At 34.7% G+C, this 21,090-nt stretch overlaps 1 protein-coding gene across 5 annotated transcripts in view; it reads right to left on the bottom strand.

Moving 5' to 3' along the window:
- Positions 1 to 21,090, bottom strand: part of TANC2 (tetratricopeptide repeat, ankyrin repeat and coiled-coil containing 2) — a 366,267-nt gene that overhangs the window by 301,015 nt on the left and 44,162 nt on the right. For all 5 annotated transcript variants that reach the window (XM_055321616.1, XM_055321584.1, XM_055321595.1 and 2 more), the window contains exon 2: positions 5,381 to 5,474. In XM_055321616.1, the coding sequence (XP_055177591.1) occupies positions 5,381 to 5,447 (67 nt within the window). In that variant the 5' untranslated portion in view covers positions 5,448 to 5,474. The remainder of the gene's footprint in view (positions 1 to 5,380; positions 5,475 to 21,090) is intronic.

The following is a 21,090-nucleotide window of genomic DNA, read 5'->3' as shown; positions in this document are numbered from 1 at the left end:
ACAAATTATGGGATCCCTGGGTGGCTCGGTGGTTTGGCACCTGCTTTGGCCCAGGGCGCGATCCTGGAGACCCGGGATCGAATCCCACGTCGGGCTCCCGGTGCATGGAGCCTGCTTCTCCCTCTGCCTGTGTCTCTGCCTCTATCTCTCTCTCTCTGTGTGACTATCATAAATAAATAAAAAATTAAAAAAAAAATAAAAAAAGACAAATTATAACAATGTCCCTTTATTACAAATTCTTTTTAAACTAATACTAAGTTGGTTTCCTAATACAAAAAAAAATAATTATGCCTATATGAAAACTCATCTTTTTAATCTTAAAAATAAACTATGAACAAAAGTTAATATAAAGAATCAAGTCCACCCAATTATTCTTTAATAAAAGAAAGAAAAGTAATGATGAAAACACTAATGATATCATTCCATAAGTACACTTTAAAAAAAAATATATAAGATGCATCCTTGCTCTAGAATTTCCTGCCTTGGAAAACGTTTGAAAAAAAGTACTGCTTCTCTACAAATAGGGTTCTTTTCATACAGAATACAAACCACTGTTTTTATAACTACTCTAACTTATAACTACTCTAAATTATAAACATTTTACATGAAAAACCATGGAGAATAAATACTAAAATAAGACCCCCCAAAATCATTACTGACATAAATACCTAGTAAATCAAAGGAATTAGCTTTAATACTACAGTAGAAACTTCACATGTATTAATTTAATAATATTTCTACTAGAGCAGTACTTAGAAGCCTAGCATGTAATAATTTGTAATTTTGCTAAAGCACAAATAGGAAGCCTACCATTAGTAAGGATAGTATGACACATATTACTTATCTGGTACCCAGGTCAAAAAGACTATCCACAACTGCATCCTATTATGGCCTTATTGATTTCTACTAGTCATCTAGTAGTATATGAAATGATAGTTATGAAGTGAGAGAAAATGCTAGTGCTGTTGTCAAAAGTGAACAACTAAAGGTGTCTAAGAAAATCATGGCTCTAGGCCAGAAAACAAATTTTGGACAAATCATTTCTTTAAATGTCAAATTTGGAGGCAGCTTAAATCTCCAACATATATGAGGAGGGTGTGTGTGTGTGTGTGTGTGTGTGTGTGTGTGTGTGTGTGTGTGTATAATCAAAAAGTGACCAGTGGAATGATGCCAATTATTGTTTCTGCCAAATTCAATCAAACTGTCTGGGGAAACAAAACAACTAAACGCAATGTAGTTCTCTGGATTGGATTCTGAAGCAGAATAAGGACATGAATGGAAAAACTAATGAGATCCAAGTAAATCTGGTAGAGTAGTGTACCAATGCTGGTATCTTACTTTAGACAATGGACCATAATAATCTAAGATGTAACAACGGGTAAAAGTGGGTAAGGGGTACATGAGAATTGTCTGTACTATCTTTATAACTTTTCTATAAGTCTAAATTTAATCCAAAATAAAATGCTTACTCCAAAAAATTAACTAGACACATGAGGAAATGAAATAACAGTAGTAAAAAACAAAAGAGACAACAAAAACAGACACATTTAGTTATCAGACACAGATTTCTTTTTTTTTTTTAAGATTTATTTATTTATTCATAAGAAACACGGAGAGAGAGAGGCAGAGACACAGGCAGAGGGAGACACAGGCAGAGGCTCCTCACAGGGAGCCCGATGCAGTACTTGATCCCGGATCCTGGGATCATGACCTGAGCCGAAGGCAGGTGCCCAACCGCTGACCACCCAGGCGTCCCAAGACATAGATTTTAAGACAGATATAAATATAAATATAAATATACATTTACTACACTTGGGGAGATAAGAGACAAAATTGAGAATACTGACCAAGAATTGGAAAACATAAGAAGAATAAAATGGTGTCCATCTCTCGATTGTTTTTAAATTGAAAGAGGAAAATCAGTATCCATATAGCAGAAAAACCTGGAGAATATCTTGATTTGGTCATCAAAATCACTAATGAATGCCAGACATTGTGTGCTTCCAGCTGTGATGCCCCAAAAAGAAAACACATACATTTAAGTAACATTCAGACCAAATCCTGACTCTTGATTATTTAAAAAAACAAAAACAAACACAAAATTAGGGGCATTCTGCTTATTTTTAAAGGGAGATAGAGTCTTTATTCTTTAAAAATGTCCAGAAAGGCAGAAAAACTATTTCAAATTGAGTAGGAGTAAAAAGACATGACAAGTAATGCAATGCCTTATTCTAATTAGATTTTAAAAACAAGGGGTAAAATTCTACAAAGGAAATTACTGGGTAAATTGACAAAATCTGGAAAATAAATGGTAGATTAAAGTACTGTATCAATGCTAAACTGTTTGAGACTGATAAGTATACTGTGGTTATATAAAAGAATCTCGTCTTTAAGAGATACTGAAATGAGCGCCTGGGTGACTCAGTTAAGCATCTGCCTTCCGCTCAGATCATTATCCCAGTGTCCCGGATCGAGCCTCGAATCTGGCTCTGTGCTCCCCAGAGCACCTGTTTCTCCCTCCACTGCAACTACCACCTGCTTATGCTCTCTGTCAAATAAATAAACAAAACCTTAAAAAAAAAAAAAGATGGAAGAGGGTATTATGCTAAGCTTAATGAGTCAGAGAAAGAGAGAAAAACAAGTACCATTTGTTTTCAATTATATGTGGAGTCTAAAAACCAAAACAAAACCAACCAACCAACCAACAGAAACAAATTCATAAATACAGAAAATCAATTGGTGGCTGCCAAAAGGGGGGGGTGGTGGAAATGGGCAAAATAGGTAAAGGAGACTAAGAAGTACATACTATCAGTTATAAAATAAATAAGTCACAGAAATAAAAGGTACAGTATAGGGAATATAGTCAATAATACTGTAATAATGTATGGCAACAGATGGTGACTACACTTACCATAGTGAGCAATGAGTATGTTGCATATCTGAAACTAATACGAAATTGTATGTCAACTATAATAATAAAAAAAGAAGAAAAGAGAAAATCACTCCTAGGCACATCAGTGTAAATCTAGAAAACTAAAAACAAGGAGAAAAAAGATCACCTTTAAAGAGGCAGCAATTAGACTAACAATGGATTTCTCACCAGAAATAATTCAAGGAGCCAGAAGACAATGAACTATATTTGAAAGTCATGAAAGAAGATAACTGCTAACCTAGAATTCTACTCCCAGCAAAAATATCCTACAAAAAATAAAGGCAAAATAAGGACATTTTCACATAAAGAAAAGCAAAGTAAATTTGCCAAAGGAAGGAAATGATAGTCTTCTCCAGACAAAAAGAAAAATGATCTCATCTAGAAAAAAGTGAGGGATGAAGGAAGGAATGAAAATCAATGTAAGGGGATCCCTGGGTGGCTCGGTGGTTTGGCACCTGCTTTGGCCCGGGCGATCCTGGAGTCCCGGGATCGAGTTCCGCGTCCGGCTCTCGGCATGGAGCCTGCTTCTCCCTCCTGTGTCTCTGCCTCTCTCTCTCTTTCTCTATGTCTATCATAAATAAATCTTTAAAAAAAAAAAGAAGATCAATGTAACAATCAAGAATGTAGGTAAACCTAAATAATGGTGACTAGATAAGACAACAATAATGTCTTGTGGAGTTTAAGATACATACAGGTGAAAAGAATCTAAGGCTCTTGCATTGTCCAAGAAGAAAGTAAAAGTTGTTTGAATCAACATCAAACTTTGATATTTTAATCTTTAAGATAACAACAGAAAGAATTACAAGAATATGTACTTTCCAAGTCAAAAGGAAGAGATATGGAATAATAAAAAATGTTTTTGATCCATCTAAAATAAAGCAAGAAAGGAGAAAGAACAAAGAACAGGTAGGACAAGGAGAAAGCACATTGTAATAAGTTATATTTACACTCAAATGTATCATTGGTTGAATTAATGTGGCTTAACCAACATCTTTTGTAAGAAAAAAAAACCTGTCTGAATGAATAAAAGAAGAAAATCCAACTGTATTCTATTAACAGTATAACCGTATAGAAATGCTGAAAGTAAAAAGAATAGAACAAATCATACTATGCAAACACGAATCAAGAAAAGGCTAGGACAGCTATAGTAATATTAGACAAAGTCAGCTTTCAAACAAAAGACATTATTAGAAATAAAGACGATATTTCATTATGGTGAAACCACCAAATTCACCAGGAATATAGCAGAACTCTAAATTTCAATGTATCTAATAAAATAGCTTCCAAATATATAAAGCAAAAGCTGTCAGACACAAGAAGTAGAAAAACAGACAATTCAACAACCATAATGTGAGATTTAATCATAGCTTTCTCAGTAAATAATTTCTTTAAAATGAGTAAGAATCTAAAATATTTGAGTAGCACCATTAACTACACTGCACCCAATAACTGCAGAATCCACATTATTTTCAGGTGTATCCAAAACATTCACCAAAATTGATCATATGCTGAGCTATAAGGCAAACCTTAAAAACTATAAAAAAAAATTAAAGTTAACTTGTAAAATGTAGAAAAATTAGGAAATTAAAATGATTAAAAGGATATAATATCTACAACTCATTAGCAGAAAACAAATATTTAGTACATCTCTCAACATTTCTCCAAAAAAGGAAATATACAGTTTCAGCTTGTTTTTACGTTAAAAGCTTGGAATTATCTCCTATTCTTAAACCAACCTTTATAAACTTTATTTTAATGACTATAAAAATCTAAAATTTATATTTCACTTTCCATAAAACTCTCTGAGGGTGGTTTCTATTTTTACAGTCTCATTCTCCAAAGAGTGCCTAGGACTGAAATAATTTCACATGTTAATTCAAAAAGTAAATTTAGGTCTAGGGGCACCTGTGTGGCTCAGTTGGTTGAGGGTCTGCCTTTGGCTCGGGTCATGATCTCAGGTTCCCGGCATTGAGCCCCTTATTGGGCTCCCTACTCAGCAGAGAGCCTGCTTTCTCTCTCCCTCTGCCCCTGCTTCTGCTCTATCTTGCTCATGTGCTCTCCCTCTCTCAAATAAGTAAAAGTATTTTTCAAAAAGGGGGTGGGGTGGGGAGGGAAGGGGCACCTGGGTGCCTCAGTGGTTGAGCATCTTCCTTTGGGTCAGGTCATGAGCCCAGGGTCCTGGGATCGAGTCCTACATCAGGCTCCCCAACAGGCAGCCTGCCTCTCCCTCTGTCTATGTCTCTGCCTCCCTCTCTGTGTCTCTCATGAATAAATAAATAAAATCTTAAAAAAAAAAAGTATGGCAGCCTAATGGAATGTAAACTTTTTTTCTAAATTAAATAAACCATTCAATAAATAAATATATGAAGTTGTAGCATCAATTCAGACCCCTAAAAGAACTTCTCTTTCTAAAGTATCACACAGAATAAATGTAACATAGTCACTTACCACTTGATCTGTTTTTACGACTTGATTTCCCTCCAGTAAGAAGCATCTTCAGACTATTCCGAAACATGGTTGTGCTATTCTAGTACTCACAAAACTGTAAAAGAAAATATGGGAAGATACATTAGAAAACTTGATTTTCTATTCAAAACACTATTAATAATTAATTTTAAATGCACTATAAGGAGTTAACTATGTTTAAGTATATACTACAGAAATATTAACAATATGACAAAAACATTTAATTAATCTAACATAAACAATTTAGTATTTCCTTAAAAATATACTCTAATACTTTGAGTATCCTAAGAGATAAAAGTAGATATCACTAAGGGTACACAGAAATAGATGAAAGAATTAAGTAGCCATAAATACAGTCTTCCCTTCCGCTTCCACCTGACTCTTCTTTTCTTAGACAATTTTCCCATATGCCCAATACACACATCCCAAAGTTTAAGAGTCTAGAAACTTACGGCAGGTGCATATTTTCCATTGGTCAAGCCAGAATCCCACCTCAAAGACCACTATATACATGAATGAGTGCCTAACCTCCTTATATCCCAGTTCTATCAAAGGAAAATTCTTCCAGTTGTGCTTTAGATTATGTCCTCTCAAAAAAAAAAAAAAAAAAGATTATGTCCTCTCTCACCTCCTCAAGGATTTTTAGCCAAAAAACATCTGCCTTTTCTTTCCCACACAGCTTTAATTTTGTCTCTCTACTGAATCATTCCCATTATAACATAAACATGTCAGTATGTCCTAACCAAAAACCAGTAAGTAAGCCCTTCTCTTTATTCCCACATGGTCCAATTATTGCTCCTATCCCTAGACTTCATGGCAAAATTTCCAGAAAGTGTTGTATTTGGTGCCAACAGCAGATTGAACAAAATACACATGAACTAAAACGGAGGTTAACAAAAAATATCCAAACCAAAACACTGAAAAATAAAGGTTGAAAAATGTAAGAGAGAATAAGAGGCCTTTGGAACCCAATGAAAGGTTCTACCACACATATCATTGAAATCTCAGAAGAAAGGAGAGAGAAAATAACAAGTAATATCTGAAGTAATAACAACAAAGAATTTCTTAACATTAATGATAGACATAAAGTCAAATCTTTAAAGAGCTGGAGGAAAAAAATAATTTAAATAAGCAACAGTCAACACACAGAAATAACTTTCAACAGAAATTAAGAATGGCAGAAGAAATGGAATGACTTCCTAAAAATTCTGAAAGAAAATAGGCGCCAATCAAGAAATCTATTCACAACTTAAAATATGTTTGAAAAATGAAAATGAAATAAAGGTGATTTCAGAAAAACAAACAAGAATTTGTTAGTAAAAGAAATACTAAAAGAGGGTTCTAGCAACAGACAGAAAATGATACTAGAAAAAAAAGCATAGAAATGCAAAAAGGAAGAGTCATAAAAAAGGCAAATGTTGGGAAACATGGATGAACAATGACTATAGGGACGCCTGGGTGGTTCAGTGGTTGAGAGTCTGCCTTTGGCTCAGAGAGTGATCCTGGGGTTCCAGGATCGAGTTCTGTATCAGGTTCCCCAGAGGGAGCCTGCTCCTCCCCATCTGTCTCTGCCTCTCTCTCTCTCTCTCTCTCATGAATAAATAAATAAAACCTTAAAAAAAAAAAAAAAGAACCAGCACTGGGTGTTATGCTATATGCTGGCAAACTGAACTCCAATAAAAAATGCACACAAAAAAACCATAAAAATAATTATATTACCAGCTTGTTAAGTCTACATTTTATGTAGATTTAAAATGCATAACAATAACAAAAAAAGGTTAGAACTGGGATAGAGTTAGTTTCTAAGATATCTGCATTATGCAGGAAGTGATAAAACTAATAATCTGCATCAGACTGCAATAACTCAAAATTAATGTAGTAATTTCTAGGATAACCATTAACGTTAACTGAAGTGAGAAAAAGAATAATTAAAATATTTCATTGAACCAAAGAAGGTATAAAGTGAGAGAAAAAGCATAGTGCACACCAATAAAATATAAAAATATAGATGGTAGCTTTAAATTCAAATTACAGTTATTATGTTAAATATTCACTCCACTGTAAGACTACTTATTGTCATAGAAAGATTAAATATAAGATAATGGGGAAAAGCATTTCATCCAAAAAACAATTAAAAGGAAGCTGTTATAGCTATGCTAATATCAAGCAAAGTCAGCTTAAGGTAATAAATACAACTAAAAATAAAGAGAGACATTTCTTAATAATTAAAAAGTCAAACCAACAAAAAGATATCATATTTCTAAGTATGAATGAACCCAATAACAAAGCTTAAAAATATATAAAGCAAAAATATTCAAGACTAACAGAGGTTATGGACAAATCTATAATCACATGGGAAACTAACACGTCTTTGTCAATAGCTACAAGAGGAAGAAGAAAAAAATTACTAAGATACAGGTTTGATACATGATTAACCAACTAGACTTCATATAAATAGTATATCCTTCCAAATAAAAACAGAATATACAAATTATACACAAAATACGTAACAAAATGGATCACAGACTGAATCATAAAACAAGTCTCAACAAATTTCAAAGATCTTAAGTCTTCAAGAATATATTTTCTAGCTACAATGCAATTAAGCTAAAAATGAGTAATTTTTAATTGTGAAACTCCCCTACTACTTGAGGATTAAGTGACATACTTCTAAATAACATATGAGTCAAAATAAAGTATATAAATAACAATGGAAATTTTAAAATATTTGCAATAAATTATAATGAAAATATAAATTATAGAAACAGAGAATGAAACTAAAACAATGCTTATAAATAATTGTAGAGAAGAATACACATAATCAGAAAAGGATGAAATCAATATCTAAGCTTCTATTTTAAAAAGTTCAAAAACAAACAGCAAATCAAAGAAAACAGAAGAGTAAAGAGTAGAAATGAATGATATAGAAAACAAATCCAAAACAGATAAAATCAATGAAGCAAAACATTGGATTTCTGAAAAGTAGTAAAATTAATAAATCCCTAGCAAAGCTAATCAAAGAGAGAAAGAGAGAGAGAGAGAGAGAGAGAGAGAGAGAGAGAGAGAAATTGCCAATATGAGAAAGGAAATAGGGGACTTCATTTCAGATACTAAAGACTTTTTAAAATAAGAAGATACTATACCAACTTTACACCAAACAATGTTTTATACAAAACAGGTTTTTTGAAAAATACAAATTACCAAAGCTGACACAAAACTGAGCAAAAAATCTGAAGCACCGTATCTCTATTAAAGAAATTGAACTTATCAAAACTCCTCCCAGAAAGAAAACTACAGGGCCAGATTATTTCATTAGTGAAGTCTCCTGAACATTTAAGGTATAACAGTATCAATTTTTATACAGTTTCCTTAAGGAAATAGAAGGAATACTTCCAAATATATTTTATGAGGCAGTATAATCATAATCCCAAAACCTAACAGAAATTACGAAAAATTATAGACCATATACCACATGAACATAGACTAAAATATTCTTAATAAAAGACACTGAAGGGGATCCCTGGGTGGCTCAGTGGTTTAGCGCCTGCCTTTGGCCCAGGGCGTGATCCTGGAGTCCCGGGATCGAGTCCCGCATCAGGCTCCCTGCATGGAGCCTGCTTCTCCCTCTGCCTGTGTCTCTGCCCCCCCCTCTATGTATATATATCATAAGTAAATAAATAAATTTAAAAATAATAATAAAAATAAAAACAAAAATAAAAAAATAAAAGACACTGAAACTATAAAAGGTTGCTTTAAAAAAATAAAGAATAGGGATCCCTGGGTGGCACAGCAGTTTGGCGCCTGCCTTTGGCCCAGGGCGCAATCCTGGAGACCCGGGATCGAATCCCACGTCAGGCTCCCGGTGCATGGAGCCTGCTTCTCCCTCTGCCTGTGTCTCTGTCTCTCCCTCTCTCTCTCTGTGACTATCATAAATAAATAAAAAAAAATTAAAAATAGTAAAAAATAAAATAAAGAAAGAAAGAATAAAACAAGATATACCATGTTCATGGATTGGAAAGTTCAATATTGTCAAAAATGTTGATTCTCTCCATAATGTCCTAAAGAGGTAACAAAACTTCAAGTTCCAGTAGGCATTTTTTTTTTCATAGAAAATTGAGAAACTCATTCTAAAACATAGTCGGTAATACAAGGAGTCTACAACACCCAAAGCAATCATGGAAACTAACAAAAAAGCTGGAGTATTTATAGGATCAGAATTCAATACTTACTCCATAGCTCCAGAAATCATGACAGTATAGTACTCTCCTAAGTATCATCAGAAGATAAACAACACTGAATATGTAGTCCAGAAAAAGACCTACACTGATATGCTTTTTTTTTTTTGACCAAGTCATTATTGAGTAAAGAGAAGTCTTTTCAACAAGTGGTAGTGGAACAGATATCCATTCTTTAAAAAATTAACATTGATCTGTGCTTCACACTATACATGAAAATTAAGTCAAAATATATCAAGCATCAAACATCACACAACACTAAAATCATAAAGCTTTTAAAGAAAACTCAGGAGAACATCCTTATTATTTAGAAATAGGCAAAAGATTCTTAAGAGCACAGAAAGTAATAACCATAAAAGAGAAAAAGATACATTTGGGATTCATTAAAAATTTTAAAAACATCTGCACATAAAAAATATCACCAAATGAAGAGGCAAGTTACAAACTGGGAGAAATTATTCACAAAACATGTTTCTAACACAGACTGGTATCCAAGATATACAAAGAACACCTACAATCCAATAAAGAGACAAAGTTTCCAATGGGTGAACGATTTGAACACTTTTAAAAAGAAGATATATGAATGGCCAATACATATATTGAAGGAGATTAACACAATTTGTCATTGGGAAAACACATAGCTACCACTATGCTCTGCCAGAAGACCAAACTTTTGAAAGACTGATAATATCAAATAGTGACCAGGATAAAGAGCAACTGAAACTCTTAATACATTGTTTCAGGAGTAAATAGTACAATTGCTTTAGACAGAAGTCTAGAAGTTCATTAAGTTTATTAAAACTAAGCATATTCCTAACATATGACTCCACACATTACATATTTACCCAGGAGGAATTAAAACATATGTGCATAAAAAAACTAGTATAACAATTTTCATAGCAGCTTTATTCATAACAGCCCAAAAATAGCCTAGGTGTCCATAGGAAAATGGATAAACTGTGGGATTTTCATATAGTATTATACTACTCAGCAATAAGAAGATATGAACTATTTGCATATTTAACAATATAAATCTAAAAATATAATATGCTGAAAAAGAACCCTATATAAGGCAGCCTGGGTGGCATAGCAGTTTAGCGCCGCCTTTGGCCCAGGGCATGATCCTGGAGACCCGAGACCGAGTCCTGTGTCGGGCTCTCGGCATGGAGCCTGCTTCTCCCTCTACCTGTGTCTTTGCCTCTCTCTCTCTCTCTCTCTCTCTCTGTGTCTCTCAAGAATAAATAAATAAAATCTTTAAAAAAAAGAAGTTTGGAATACACAGATGTATGCATTTATCAAAATTCAGCAAATGTTCACATAAGATTTGTGAATGAAACTGCATATGTACTTTACCTCACAAAAAAGAGTAAAAACTGAACTCTAGTAATGACATTCATGCTTAAATATTTAGAAGAAGCATACTGACATCTCCAATTCCTTGAAATGCATCAAAAAATAAGATGAGGGCAGCCCTGGTGGACCCGCAGTTTAGCGCCGCCTTCAGCCCTGGGTATGATCCTGGAGACCCGGGAGTCAGTCTCTCTCTCTCTCTCTCATGAATAAATAAATAAAATCTTAAAAAAAAATAAGATGAAATGATGGATAGAGAGATGATGATAAGGCAGATATGTAATAAAGCAATTACAGCAAAATGTTAACAGTAGATTCTAAGTAGTGGGTATACACATGTTAACTGTAAAATTATGTTAAATTTTCTATATATCTGAAATTTGTTATTTACAGTAAAAAACACACCCACAAAAAAACTCTAAGTCCAGATCATTTCAACAATGAATCCTATCAGCATTTAAGAGAGAATACCAATCTTACACAAACTGTTCCAGAGAGTAAAAACAAAAACACTTCCAAACTTGTTTTCCAAAGACAGCATAAGCTTAATAACATACATCAATATGGTTATTACAAGAAATAAGTTACAAAAAAGAAATTACAGGGCAGCCCCGGTGGCGCAGCGGTTTAGCGCCGCCTGCAGCCCAGGGCATGATCCTGGAGACCCTGGAGTCTCACATCAGGCTCTCTGCATGTTGCCTGCTTCTCCTTCTACCTGTGTCTCTGCCTCTCTCTCTTTCTCTCTCTCTCTCTCTCTCTCTGTCTCTATGAATAAATAAAATCTTTTTTTTAAAAAAAGAAAGAAATTACAGACCTCTCTTTTCCTCTTTTGACATAAATGCAAAAACTCTAACAAAATATTGGCAAAATGAAATCTATCAATACACTGATCAGGACCAAGTGTGAGTTTAATCCAGAAATACAAAAGTGATTGAACATATGAAAATCAATATAACTTACCACATTAACAAAAGAAATAAATCATACTATCAATAGATAAAGCAAAAGTAATTGATGAAATACTCATTCATGATCTAAAAAAAACTTGTACAAAACTAGAAATGAGAAATTTTTATATTATAAAAGTATGCCTTTTTAAAAACCTGTAGTAGGGGATCCCTGGGTGGCGCAGTGGTTTGGCGCCTGCCTTTGGCCCAGGGCGTGATCCTGGAGACCCGGGATTGAATCCCACATCGGGCTCCCGGTGCATGGAGCCTGCTTCTCCCTCTGCCTGTGTCTCTGCCTCTCTCTCTCTCTCTCTGTGACTGTCATAAATAAATAAAAACAAAAAAAAAAACAAAAAAAAAACTTGTAGTAAACATTATTTAATGGCGAATGAATAAAAATATTCTGCCTGAGATAAACGATATGACCACTTCTTATCACCAGTTACACTCAATATCATTCTGAATATGAAATACAAAGAATGGAAAAGTAGAAATAAAAATGCTACTATCTTTTTAAGAGTGTATTTATTTATTTGAGAGCGAGAGTGGAGAGAGAGAGAGAGCGGAGAGAGAGAGAGCATAAGCAAGGGTGTGGGTAGAGAGAAAGGGGAAAACAGACTCCCTACTGAGCAGGGAGCCTGATGTAGGGCTCAATTCCAGGACTCTGGGATCATGACCTGAGTAGAAGAGAAGGCAGACTTCTTAACCAAATGACCACCCAGGTGCCCTAAAAATGCTACTTTCAGGGATCCCTGGGTGGCTCAGTGGTTTAGTGCCTCCCTTCAGCCCAGGGCGTGATCCTGGAGTCCCAGGATTGAGTCCCACATCGGACTCCCTGCATGGAGTCTGCTTCTTCTCCCTCTGCCTGTATCTCTGCCTCTCTCTGTGTGTCTCTCATGAATAAATAAATAAAGTCTTTTAAGAAAAATGCTACTTTCACAGACAATATGATCATATACTTAGAAAATCTAAGAGAACTTATAAACTATTAGAATAAGTGAGCTTAGTAAGGTTGCCAATACAGTGTAAAACATAAAGAGGTGAAAAAGAAAAAAAAAAACATAAACAGGTGAACACCAATAAATGACTTACACTTTTAATCACTGAAGATAAATAAGGTGATGAATTCTAAAAAAAAAAAAAATGTTTCAAGCATTTAAGAAATATATTCATCTTAAGAGCTATGCTTGGTTACTTTTGCCCCCTATTTAAGAGACTACATGATGGACACCTGGGTGGCTCAGCGGTTGCACATTTGGCTCAGGGAATCATCCTGGGGTCAGGGACAGAGCCCCATCAGGCTCCCTGCCAAGGAGCCTGCTTCTCCCTCTGCCTGTGTCTCTGCCTCTAGTCACAGAGAGAGAGAGAGGCAGAGACACAGGCAGAGGGAGAAGCAGGCTCCATGCACCGGGAGCCCGACGTGGGATTCGATCCCGGGTCTCCAAGATCGCGCCCTGGGCCAAAGGCAGGCGCCAAACCGCTGCGCCACCCAAGGATCCCTAAATAAATAAAATATTTTTAAAAAATAAATAAGAGACTGGGATGTAGAAATTCTAAGTTTGATATTTATATTTCACTAAAAACTGAAAAACCTGAAAAAATTATATTTTATAATTTTATATATACTTCATGTTTTAAAATATAACATTTAAACAGCAAGTCTTTTAACTCTTCAATTTGTATTTTCTTGAAAGAGAATGAAGAATTATTTTTTTATATACAAGATTTTCTGTGTATCCAAGTATAAACAAAATATGTAAAATACTCTACATATATGACCTCATTTAACCCTCATCAAAACCCCCTTAAGATGGGTGGTATTTGCTTTATTTTAAAGAAAAATTTGAGGTAAAGAAAAGTGAAATAGCATGCTCACAGTTATACAGCTAATATTTGAACCCATGCTTTTTGTCTTCTTTCTCAATGCCTATGCTTATATAAGGAATACAATAAATCTATTTAAAACATTAACTTAAACTATAAATATCTAAATCTAGTGATCCAAATTAAGTCTCAGAAGTATTACCCCATTTGAGTCCCATTTTTGAAATAATGCTTTTTATTTTGTGTAGCACCAGCACATACTTTAACTTATTTTACCTTAATCTAATAAATTAAAAAAAGTAGTAGTAGTAGCAGTGTTATAGGCTGGCATTAGTCTTCACAAATCCAAGAAAAATTATGACAAAACACACTGAGGAGGAAAAGAAAAGATATCCTGCATTAGTGGACTCTATGATGTCCTATCCAGATCCCCACTATAGGATCAGAGCACTCATTCCTCAGGTGTTAATGGCTCAGAGCTGCTCCCAGCCTCAGAGAACTGATCTAAGCTCAATATAGCCAACTAATGACTTACTAATACAGGGGTACAAAAGAACAGCTCCTTTAACTCAAGGGGGAATTTTTTGTGGCATGAATTATTCCCCAAAGCTCTCACCCATCTCTTCCTATGCTTTACTTTTCTTCAAATTCTAATCTGTAAATAATATATACCTGTTTATTGCCATGAAGACATGGAAACTGCTTGCTTAATTAATTGCTGCAAACTGAAGAATAACTCCTGGTAAACTGAGGTGTCATATAAACATTGATTAAATTAATCAATTATATTTCTAAATCAAATTCCCTGAGGGAAACCTGGTCTTACTCTTTTTATCCTCAATGCCTAGTTCATGGGAGGCTCTCAACACTTCTTGCATGAATAAATAAATGAATGAAAAATTGAGCAAAGACTTGATTCATCAGAGTACTAACCTGTTAAAGAGGTAAGCGGGCACAATGTAAATTTCAAAAGACAAGAACAGGTTATGAATTAGCTGTAACAATGGGCACTACCTGGGGTCATATTATACCAGGAACTGTCAGGGAAACACACAGAAATTCTAGGCAAGTTTAAATTTTTACATGAGAAAAAAACCCACAAGAAATTCTAATCATGTTTCAAACTTCTGCCTCAAACCTACCTATATATGTTCAGTTCTTCAAAGTTTCAAAAGAAAAAAGTAACAGCACAGATTATTAGAACCATTATTTAAAACTTACTAAGACTAGGAGCCAAAAATAAATTTAAAATCTCATGTCTAAAAATAAACCAAGACAATAAAGTTAACCTAAGTAAAAAACGGATGATGGGTGCAATAAAATAATTACAATAATCACTTTTTGAAGTATATAAGTTTTTTTCTTTGCTAGTCCTAAAATATTTTCTAAAAATTGACTGAAGTGAATAAAGAATGAAATGAAACATAAAATACTTATTTAAAACTAATTATCCATCTCAGTTACACTTTGATAAAATGACTTTCTTATTCAAGTTAACACATCACCAGAAAATTTATTGTAATAAAATATTAATATAGAAACTCCACAAAATTGAAGCTAAGTGGGAAATGGCAGTTTCATCTAATTGGATTTATGATAGTAATATATGGCTAAATTTCATCTGACTTTTCCAAATTATATAACCAAATTTTAAAATGGTAAACTCTCTCAAGAGAAATCAACAAATAAACTCCTGGCAAGTGAAAAATTTCTGGCAGAAGGTAACAAAGAAGCCATTCACAGGCCCCCAATCATTTCTAATTGTCTTATACTTAACTGATTCAAACCTTATGTTATCTACATGGCCCCTAAGCTTTTATGATTACAACACCTGAACTAAACCATTGAAGGAAAGTATTGACCATTCTCCTCTAATTGGTCCACCAAGGCTGGATATTCAAAACATTACTCAATATATTCTTGCACTATTTTTATTAGTGGATGATCAATTTTCATTTTCAGTGTTCATCCCTCCTTCATAAAGACCTTTTCTTACCCTTTTATTCAAAAAAAGGAGAACAATATCCCCCTTCATAAAAATGCTTATGTAATAATAATGAAATAAAAGTATAAAGCACTTCTGTACTATTCAGGCTAAATAATCATGGTATTCCCCTTAGCTTTTCCACGCAGGGCCTTTTTTACTCTATAAGCTTTTTACAAATACATATTTTTTTCTATATCCTTCTCTATTCTGAATGGATGGTATTTTTTTTTCTCATTTTTGGCTTTGTGATGGATGGGTTTATTCTTATTTTTTGTTTTCCAATTCTAGAAACAAGTTTCTCGACATTAGAACTATGCCTAATGGATAAAACTATACCACTGAAGTGCTTTTAAAGTTCTATAAGATCTGAAGAAAATATTGCATAATGCATATAGTAAGAAAAGAAAAAATAAGGAAAAGTAAGAAGGAAGATATTGTCTGTAGAACACTAATTACAAAAACAAGAATGCATACTGATTCAAATGACGGATTAAGTATTGTCTTTCCTTACTCAGGCAACCAACAAAAATCTCCTTTTATGGTTTTCTCTACAATATTAATTTGGATATTGCCTTTAGAATCCCCTTGAAAACAACCTGTTAAAACTACAAAAAATAGGGCAGCCAGGGTGGCTCAGTGGTTTAGCGCCACCTTCGGTCCAGGGTGTGATCCTGAGACCCAGGATCGAGTCCCATGTCAGGTTTCCTGCATGGAGCCTGCTTCTCCCTCTGCCTGTGTCTCTGCCTCTCTGTTTCTCATGAATGAATAAATTTTTAAAATCTTAAAAAAAAAAAAACCTACAAAAAATAAACTAAGTATCTTTAAAGTAAATGCTACCCATTTTCAAGCATATTTCAATTTAGAGCTTCCTTCAGAGAAATTTTGTAATGCAACAAAATACACACATTTACAAAATTTCAAGAAAACTTTTAAACATTATGTGAAGGATGCTGTAGTTAATGATGAAGACATGATGGAAATGGAACAAATGGGTAATATTTTATAATACACAGTTTTAATGAAAGAGATACCAAACAATACATATCCTTGAATTTAAAAACACGTGTTTTTAAATATCTAAAAGATAGTATAATTCTGTACACACACACACACACACACACACACACACATATATGTATGTATGTATGTGTATCAACACCCTCCCCAGATTTCTCCCCATTAGGCTAAGCTGCCTAACTTCTAAATTTCAACTCAATTAAATATTTTATCAAGTAGTCTGTCCAGAAGATTTACAAATGAGTGAGCTCTCAATTCATCCCAGATTCTGGATCTTTATATCATGGGCCAAAGATCAGTAAGTCCCCAGTTTGCCACTCCTACCCAAACACAGCTACCAGCATCATCTGAGCCCCTGCAGGCTGCACTGCCTAAAAAACAATGTGACATAGGCAGATAAGATAGTAGTATTTAGAGTGGTGTTGAGGGAAAAAAAATTGCTTTATTATTATATAATGTCTGTTCACTGTTAAAGATAGGAAAAACAATGGAGTACTTGGTGGCTCAGTCAGTTAAGCATCAGACTCTTGATTTCAGCTCAGGTCATGATCTCAGGGTCATGAGACTAAGCCCCACAACAGGCTCCACACTCAGCACAGAGTCCGCTTGAGATTCTCTCTCCCTCTGCTCCTTCTGCTGCTTGTGCTCTAAATAAATATATTAATTAATTAAATATTTAAAAAAATAAAAGACGAGGGATGAAAGAAGAAAACAGAAACATGCTGGAGGTGCTTGGGTAGCTCAATTGGTTGAGCATCCGAATCTTGATTTCAGCTCAGGTCTTGATCTCAGGATGGTGGGATCAAGCTCCATGTCAGGCTCTAAGCTCAATGGGGAGTTGGCTCATCCCTTCCTTCTGCTCCTTCCTTTCTCTCACACTCTCTCAAATAGCTAAATAAAATCTTTAAAAAATCATAAAATTTCTTTAAAAAAAAAGTACGCTAGAAAAGAATGTTGAACCATTCTTTTCAAAACAATGATTCAACAATGAAATAAATTATCACTATTAATCCTCCTTTGGTCTCATCACTTTGCTGAAAAGTGCTGCATCAACTTTCAATAAAAGCTTGGAGACACCAGCTACAAAGTCTACAAAGACTTTTTTTTTTTTTAAGTTTTCACAGAATATATTTGAGAATACAGGAATTTTCATTTTCTGCCAAAAATATCAAAGAAAAAAGAATACTGTCAAAGCAAGATGTTTTACAATTATTAAATGAGAGAGGGATCCCTGGGTCGCGCAGCGGTTTGGCGCCTGCCTTTGGCCCAGGGCGCGATCCTGGAGACCCGGGATCGAATCCCACGTCGGGCTCCCGGTGCATGGAGCCTGCTTCTCCCTCTGCCTGTGTCTCTGCCTCTCTCTCTCTCTCTCTCTCTCTATCATAAATTTTTAAGAAAAATTATTAAATGAGAGGATGAATGCAAAAAAAAAAAAAAAAAAAACAGATGACAGTGCCCAAACTCTGATGAAGATGAAATTGATCATGTAGTGGAAATTTCAGACTGTGAGTCTTGAGATCACCATATAACAGATGAATTTTCTCACATTCAATAATCAATGAGTAAATCCTAGAAATGTAAGGTCATTGATAGAAATAAATCATCAATATACTGAAAAATCAATCAATGTAATACACCATACTAATGAAGGACAAAACCCTAATAATCACCTCAACAGAAAAAGAAAAATCATTTGACAGAAGACTATATTCTTCCATGACAAAAACACCCAACACACTTGGAATAGATGGAAACTTCCTCAATCTGATAAAGAGCACCTATGAGAAACCTACAGCTAACATCATCCTTAACGCTAAAAGACAGACACTATTTTCCCAAGATTAAGACAAGGGTAACTGCTCTTATCACTCCCATTCAACATCATTATAAAAGTTCTAGCCAGGACAATTAGACGAGAAAAAAAGAAAGAAAGAAAAGTATCCAAAGAGGAAAGGAAGAGGTAAATTTGTCTAAATTCACAGATAACATGACCTTATATAAGTCTAAAGAATCCACCAAAACATTAGTAGAGCTAATAAAAGAATTCAACAAACTTGCAACAAAAATCATTTGTATTCTATACACTAGCAATGAATAATACAAAAATGAAATCAAGAAAATAATTCCATTTGCAATAGCATCAAAAACATTATTTTAAAAATTGGGAATTTAGGGATCCCTGGGTGGCACAGCGGTTTGGCGCCTGCCTTTGGCCCAGGACGCGATCCTGGAGACCCCGGATCGAATCCCACATCGGGCTCCCGCTGCATGGAGCCTGCTTCTCTCTCTGCCTGTGTCTCTGCCTCTCTCTCTCTCTCTGCGACTATCATAAATAAATAAATAAATAAATAAATAAATAAATAAATGAATTTAAAAAAAAATTGGGAATTTATAACACAAAAAAGCATAAGACTTGTACATTGAAAAAAAAAACTTTAAAAAAGACTTAAACAGAAGACACCCCATGTTCATGGATTAGAAAGCCTAATATTGTTAAGACAGCCATAATCCTCAAATTGATCTACAGGTTCAATGCAATAACCTAACAAATTCAAGGTACCTTCTTTGCAGAAATTGATGTCAATCCTAGAATTCATATGGAAATACAAGGAACCCAAAAGAGCCAAAACACTCTTTAAAAAGAACAAAGTCAGTGAAGTGCACCCACCCCAAAGGTATCCAAATTCTAATCTCTAGGATTTATTACCTTACACAGCAAAAGGGACTCTGTAGATGTGATTAAGTTAAGGAATTTAATAAAGGGAGATTATCCTAGGCTTTATCTAGATGAGCCCAATATAATCACAAGAGTCCTTAAAACAGGAAAAGACTGCAGGAGAATCTCAGAAGGTGTAATGACAGAAGACAGGTCAAAGTGGTGTGGCCATAAGCCAAAAAATGTAGGTGGCTACCAGGCACTGGAAAAGACAAGGAAGAGATTCTCTGGTAGTACCTCCAGAAGGAGCGCAACTATGCTAAAACCTTGGTTTTAGCCCGTATCTGACCCATTTCAACCTTCTGATCTCCAGAACTGTAAGAAATAAGCCACTAAATTTATGTTGTTACAAGAGCAATAGGAAATGAATACAATCATAATGGCAACCAACATGTATAACATAGTTACTGTTACAACAACCTCTCAAACACCTATGAAAGCATGCAGGGTCACTACACTATTAATGTGGCTGTCCAAATGCTGTGTTATTTAAAAACTGTTTACTGTACTACTCTACAGGTCTATCTTTTTATATGCAAGAGCAAAGTTTTCAGTTCTCAGTAAAAACACTGGATTTTTTTTGGAGGGGAGGTGTCACCAGTTTAAAATGATTTTATACTTCTTATAGCGAGTTATTCCACATCATTTATAACTCAGATTAACAGTCAAACTGAAAGACAATGAACTAGTACTACACAATTGTGACAAAAATAAACCTCACACACTGATTAAAAATTTACACCATATCTGGGGCACTGGGTAGCTCAGTCTGACTTCAGCTCAAGTCATGATCTCAGGGCCCTGGGATCAAGCCCCAGGATAAGCTCCCTGGTCAGCAGGGAGTCTGCTTGTCCCTCTGCCCCTTCCCCTGCTCCTCCCCGCCTCTAATAAATAAATAAAATCTTTTAAAAAAATTTTACACTGTACTTAAAGAGTTCACAGACACCAGAGTCTCATACCACATTACAAGAGCACTGGTGTATGACATGGACATGTAAGGTGTACAGAAACCTAAATCTTAGCCTCAAATCTTGCTATAAACTTATAAAATGTTAAAGTTTTCTAGTTAGACTACCAAAGAAAAAGAGGAGCACATGAATGAAAATGTGGCATGCAATAACACAAGAAAATATACATAGAACTTTTCCTCCCCAGATTTTAGGAAGTGGTTTCAACAAATATGGAGATATAAATGAAGGCTTTTGAGTCCTAGGAATCAGTCTCCTCTGGTCTTTAGTTCTCAATCTCCAAATGAGAATACTGGATCTACCATTTCAATCACTCTTCTACCAAAATCCCAAAACTCCCTAGCACCTTTGTTCTCTGGTTCCACACACCAGACAAAAATCAAAATTCAAGTTGATTCGTTCTACCAAGGCCACTAACCACTACTGCAGAAAGTTACATAATTAGCCAGACTGGACTGATACACTAGAAATTCATGGTTGCAAATTTCACGGACCCTTTTCAGTCGTTCAGTAATCTATTTTTCTCTAGTCAATTCCTTCTGAACATTGACTCTCCATTTCTATCACACTCAGCCAATGTTTGGCTCCTATAACAGTAAGAAAATTACATGTCTTCAAAATTATCAGAAAGAACTTCAACTACCTACC

This window comes from Nyctereutes procyonoides, unplaced genomic scaffold (assembly GCF_905146905.1).
Source record: "Nyctereutes procyonoides isolate TBG_1078 unplaced genomic scaffold, NYPRO_anot_genome, whole genome shotgun sequence".
NCBI lineage: Eukaryota > Metazoa > Chordata > Mammalia > Carnivora > Canidae > Nyctereutes > Nyctereutes procyonoides.
Note: the sequence above shows the minus strand (reverse complement) of the source record. Positions and strands in the feature narration are given on the sequence as shown.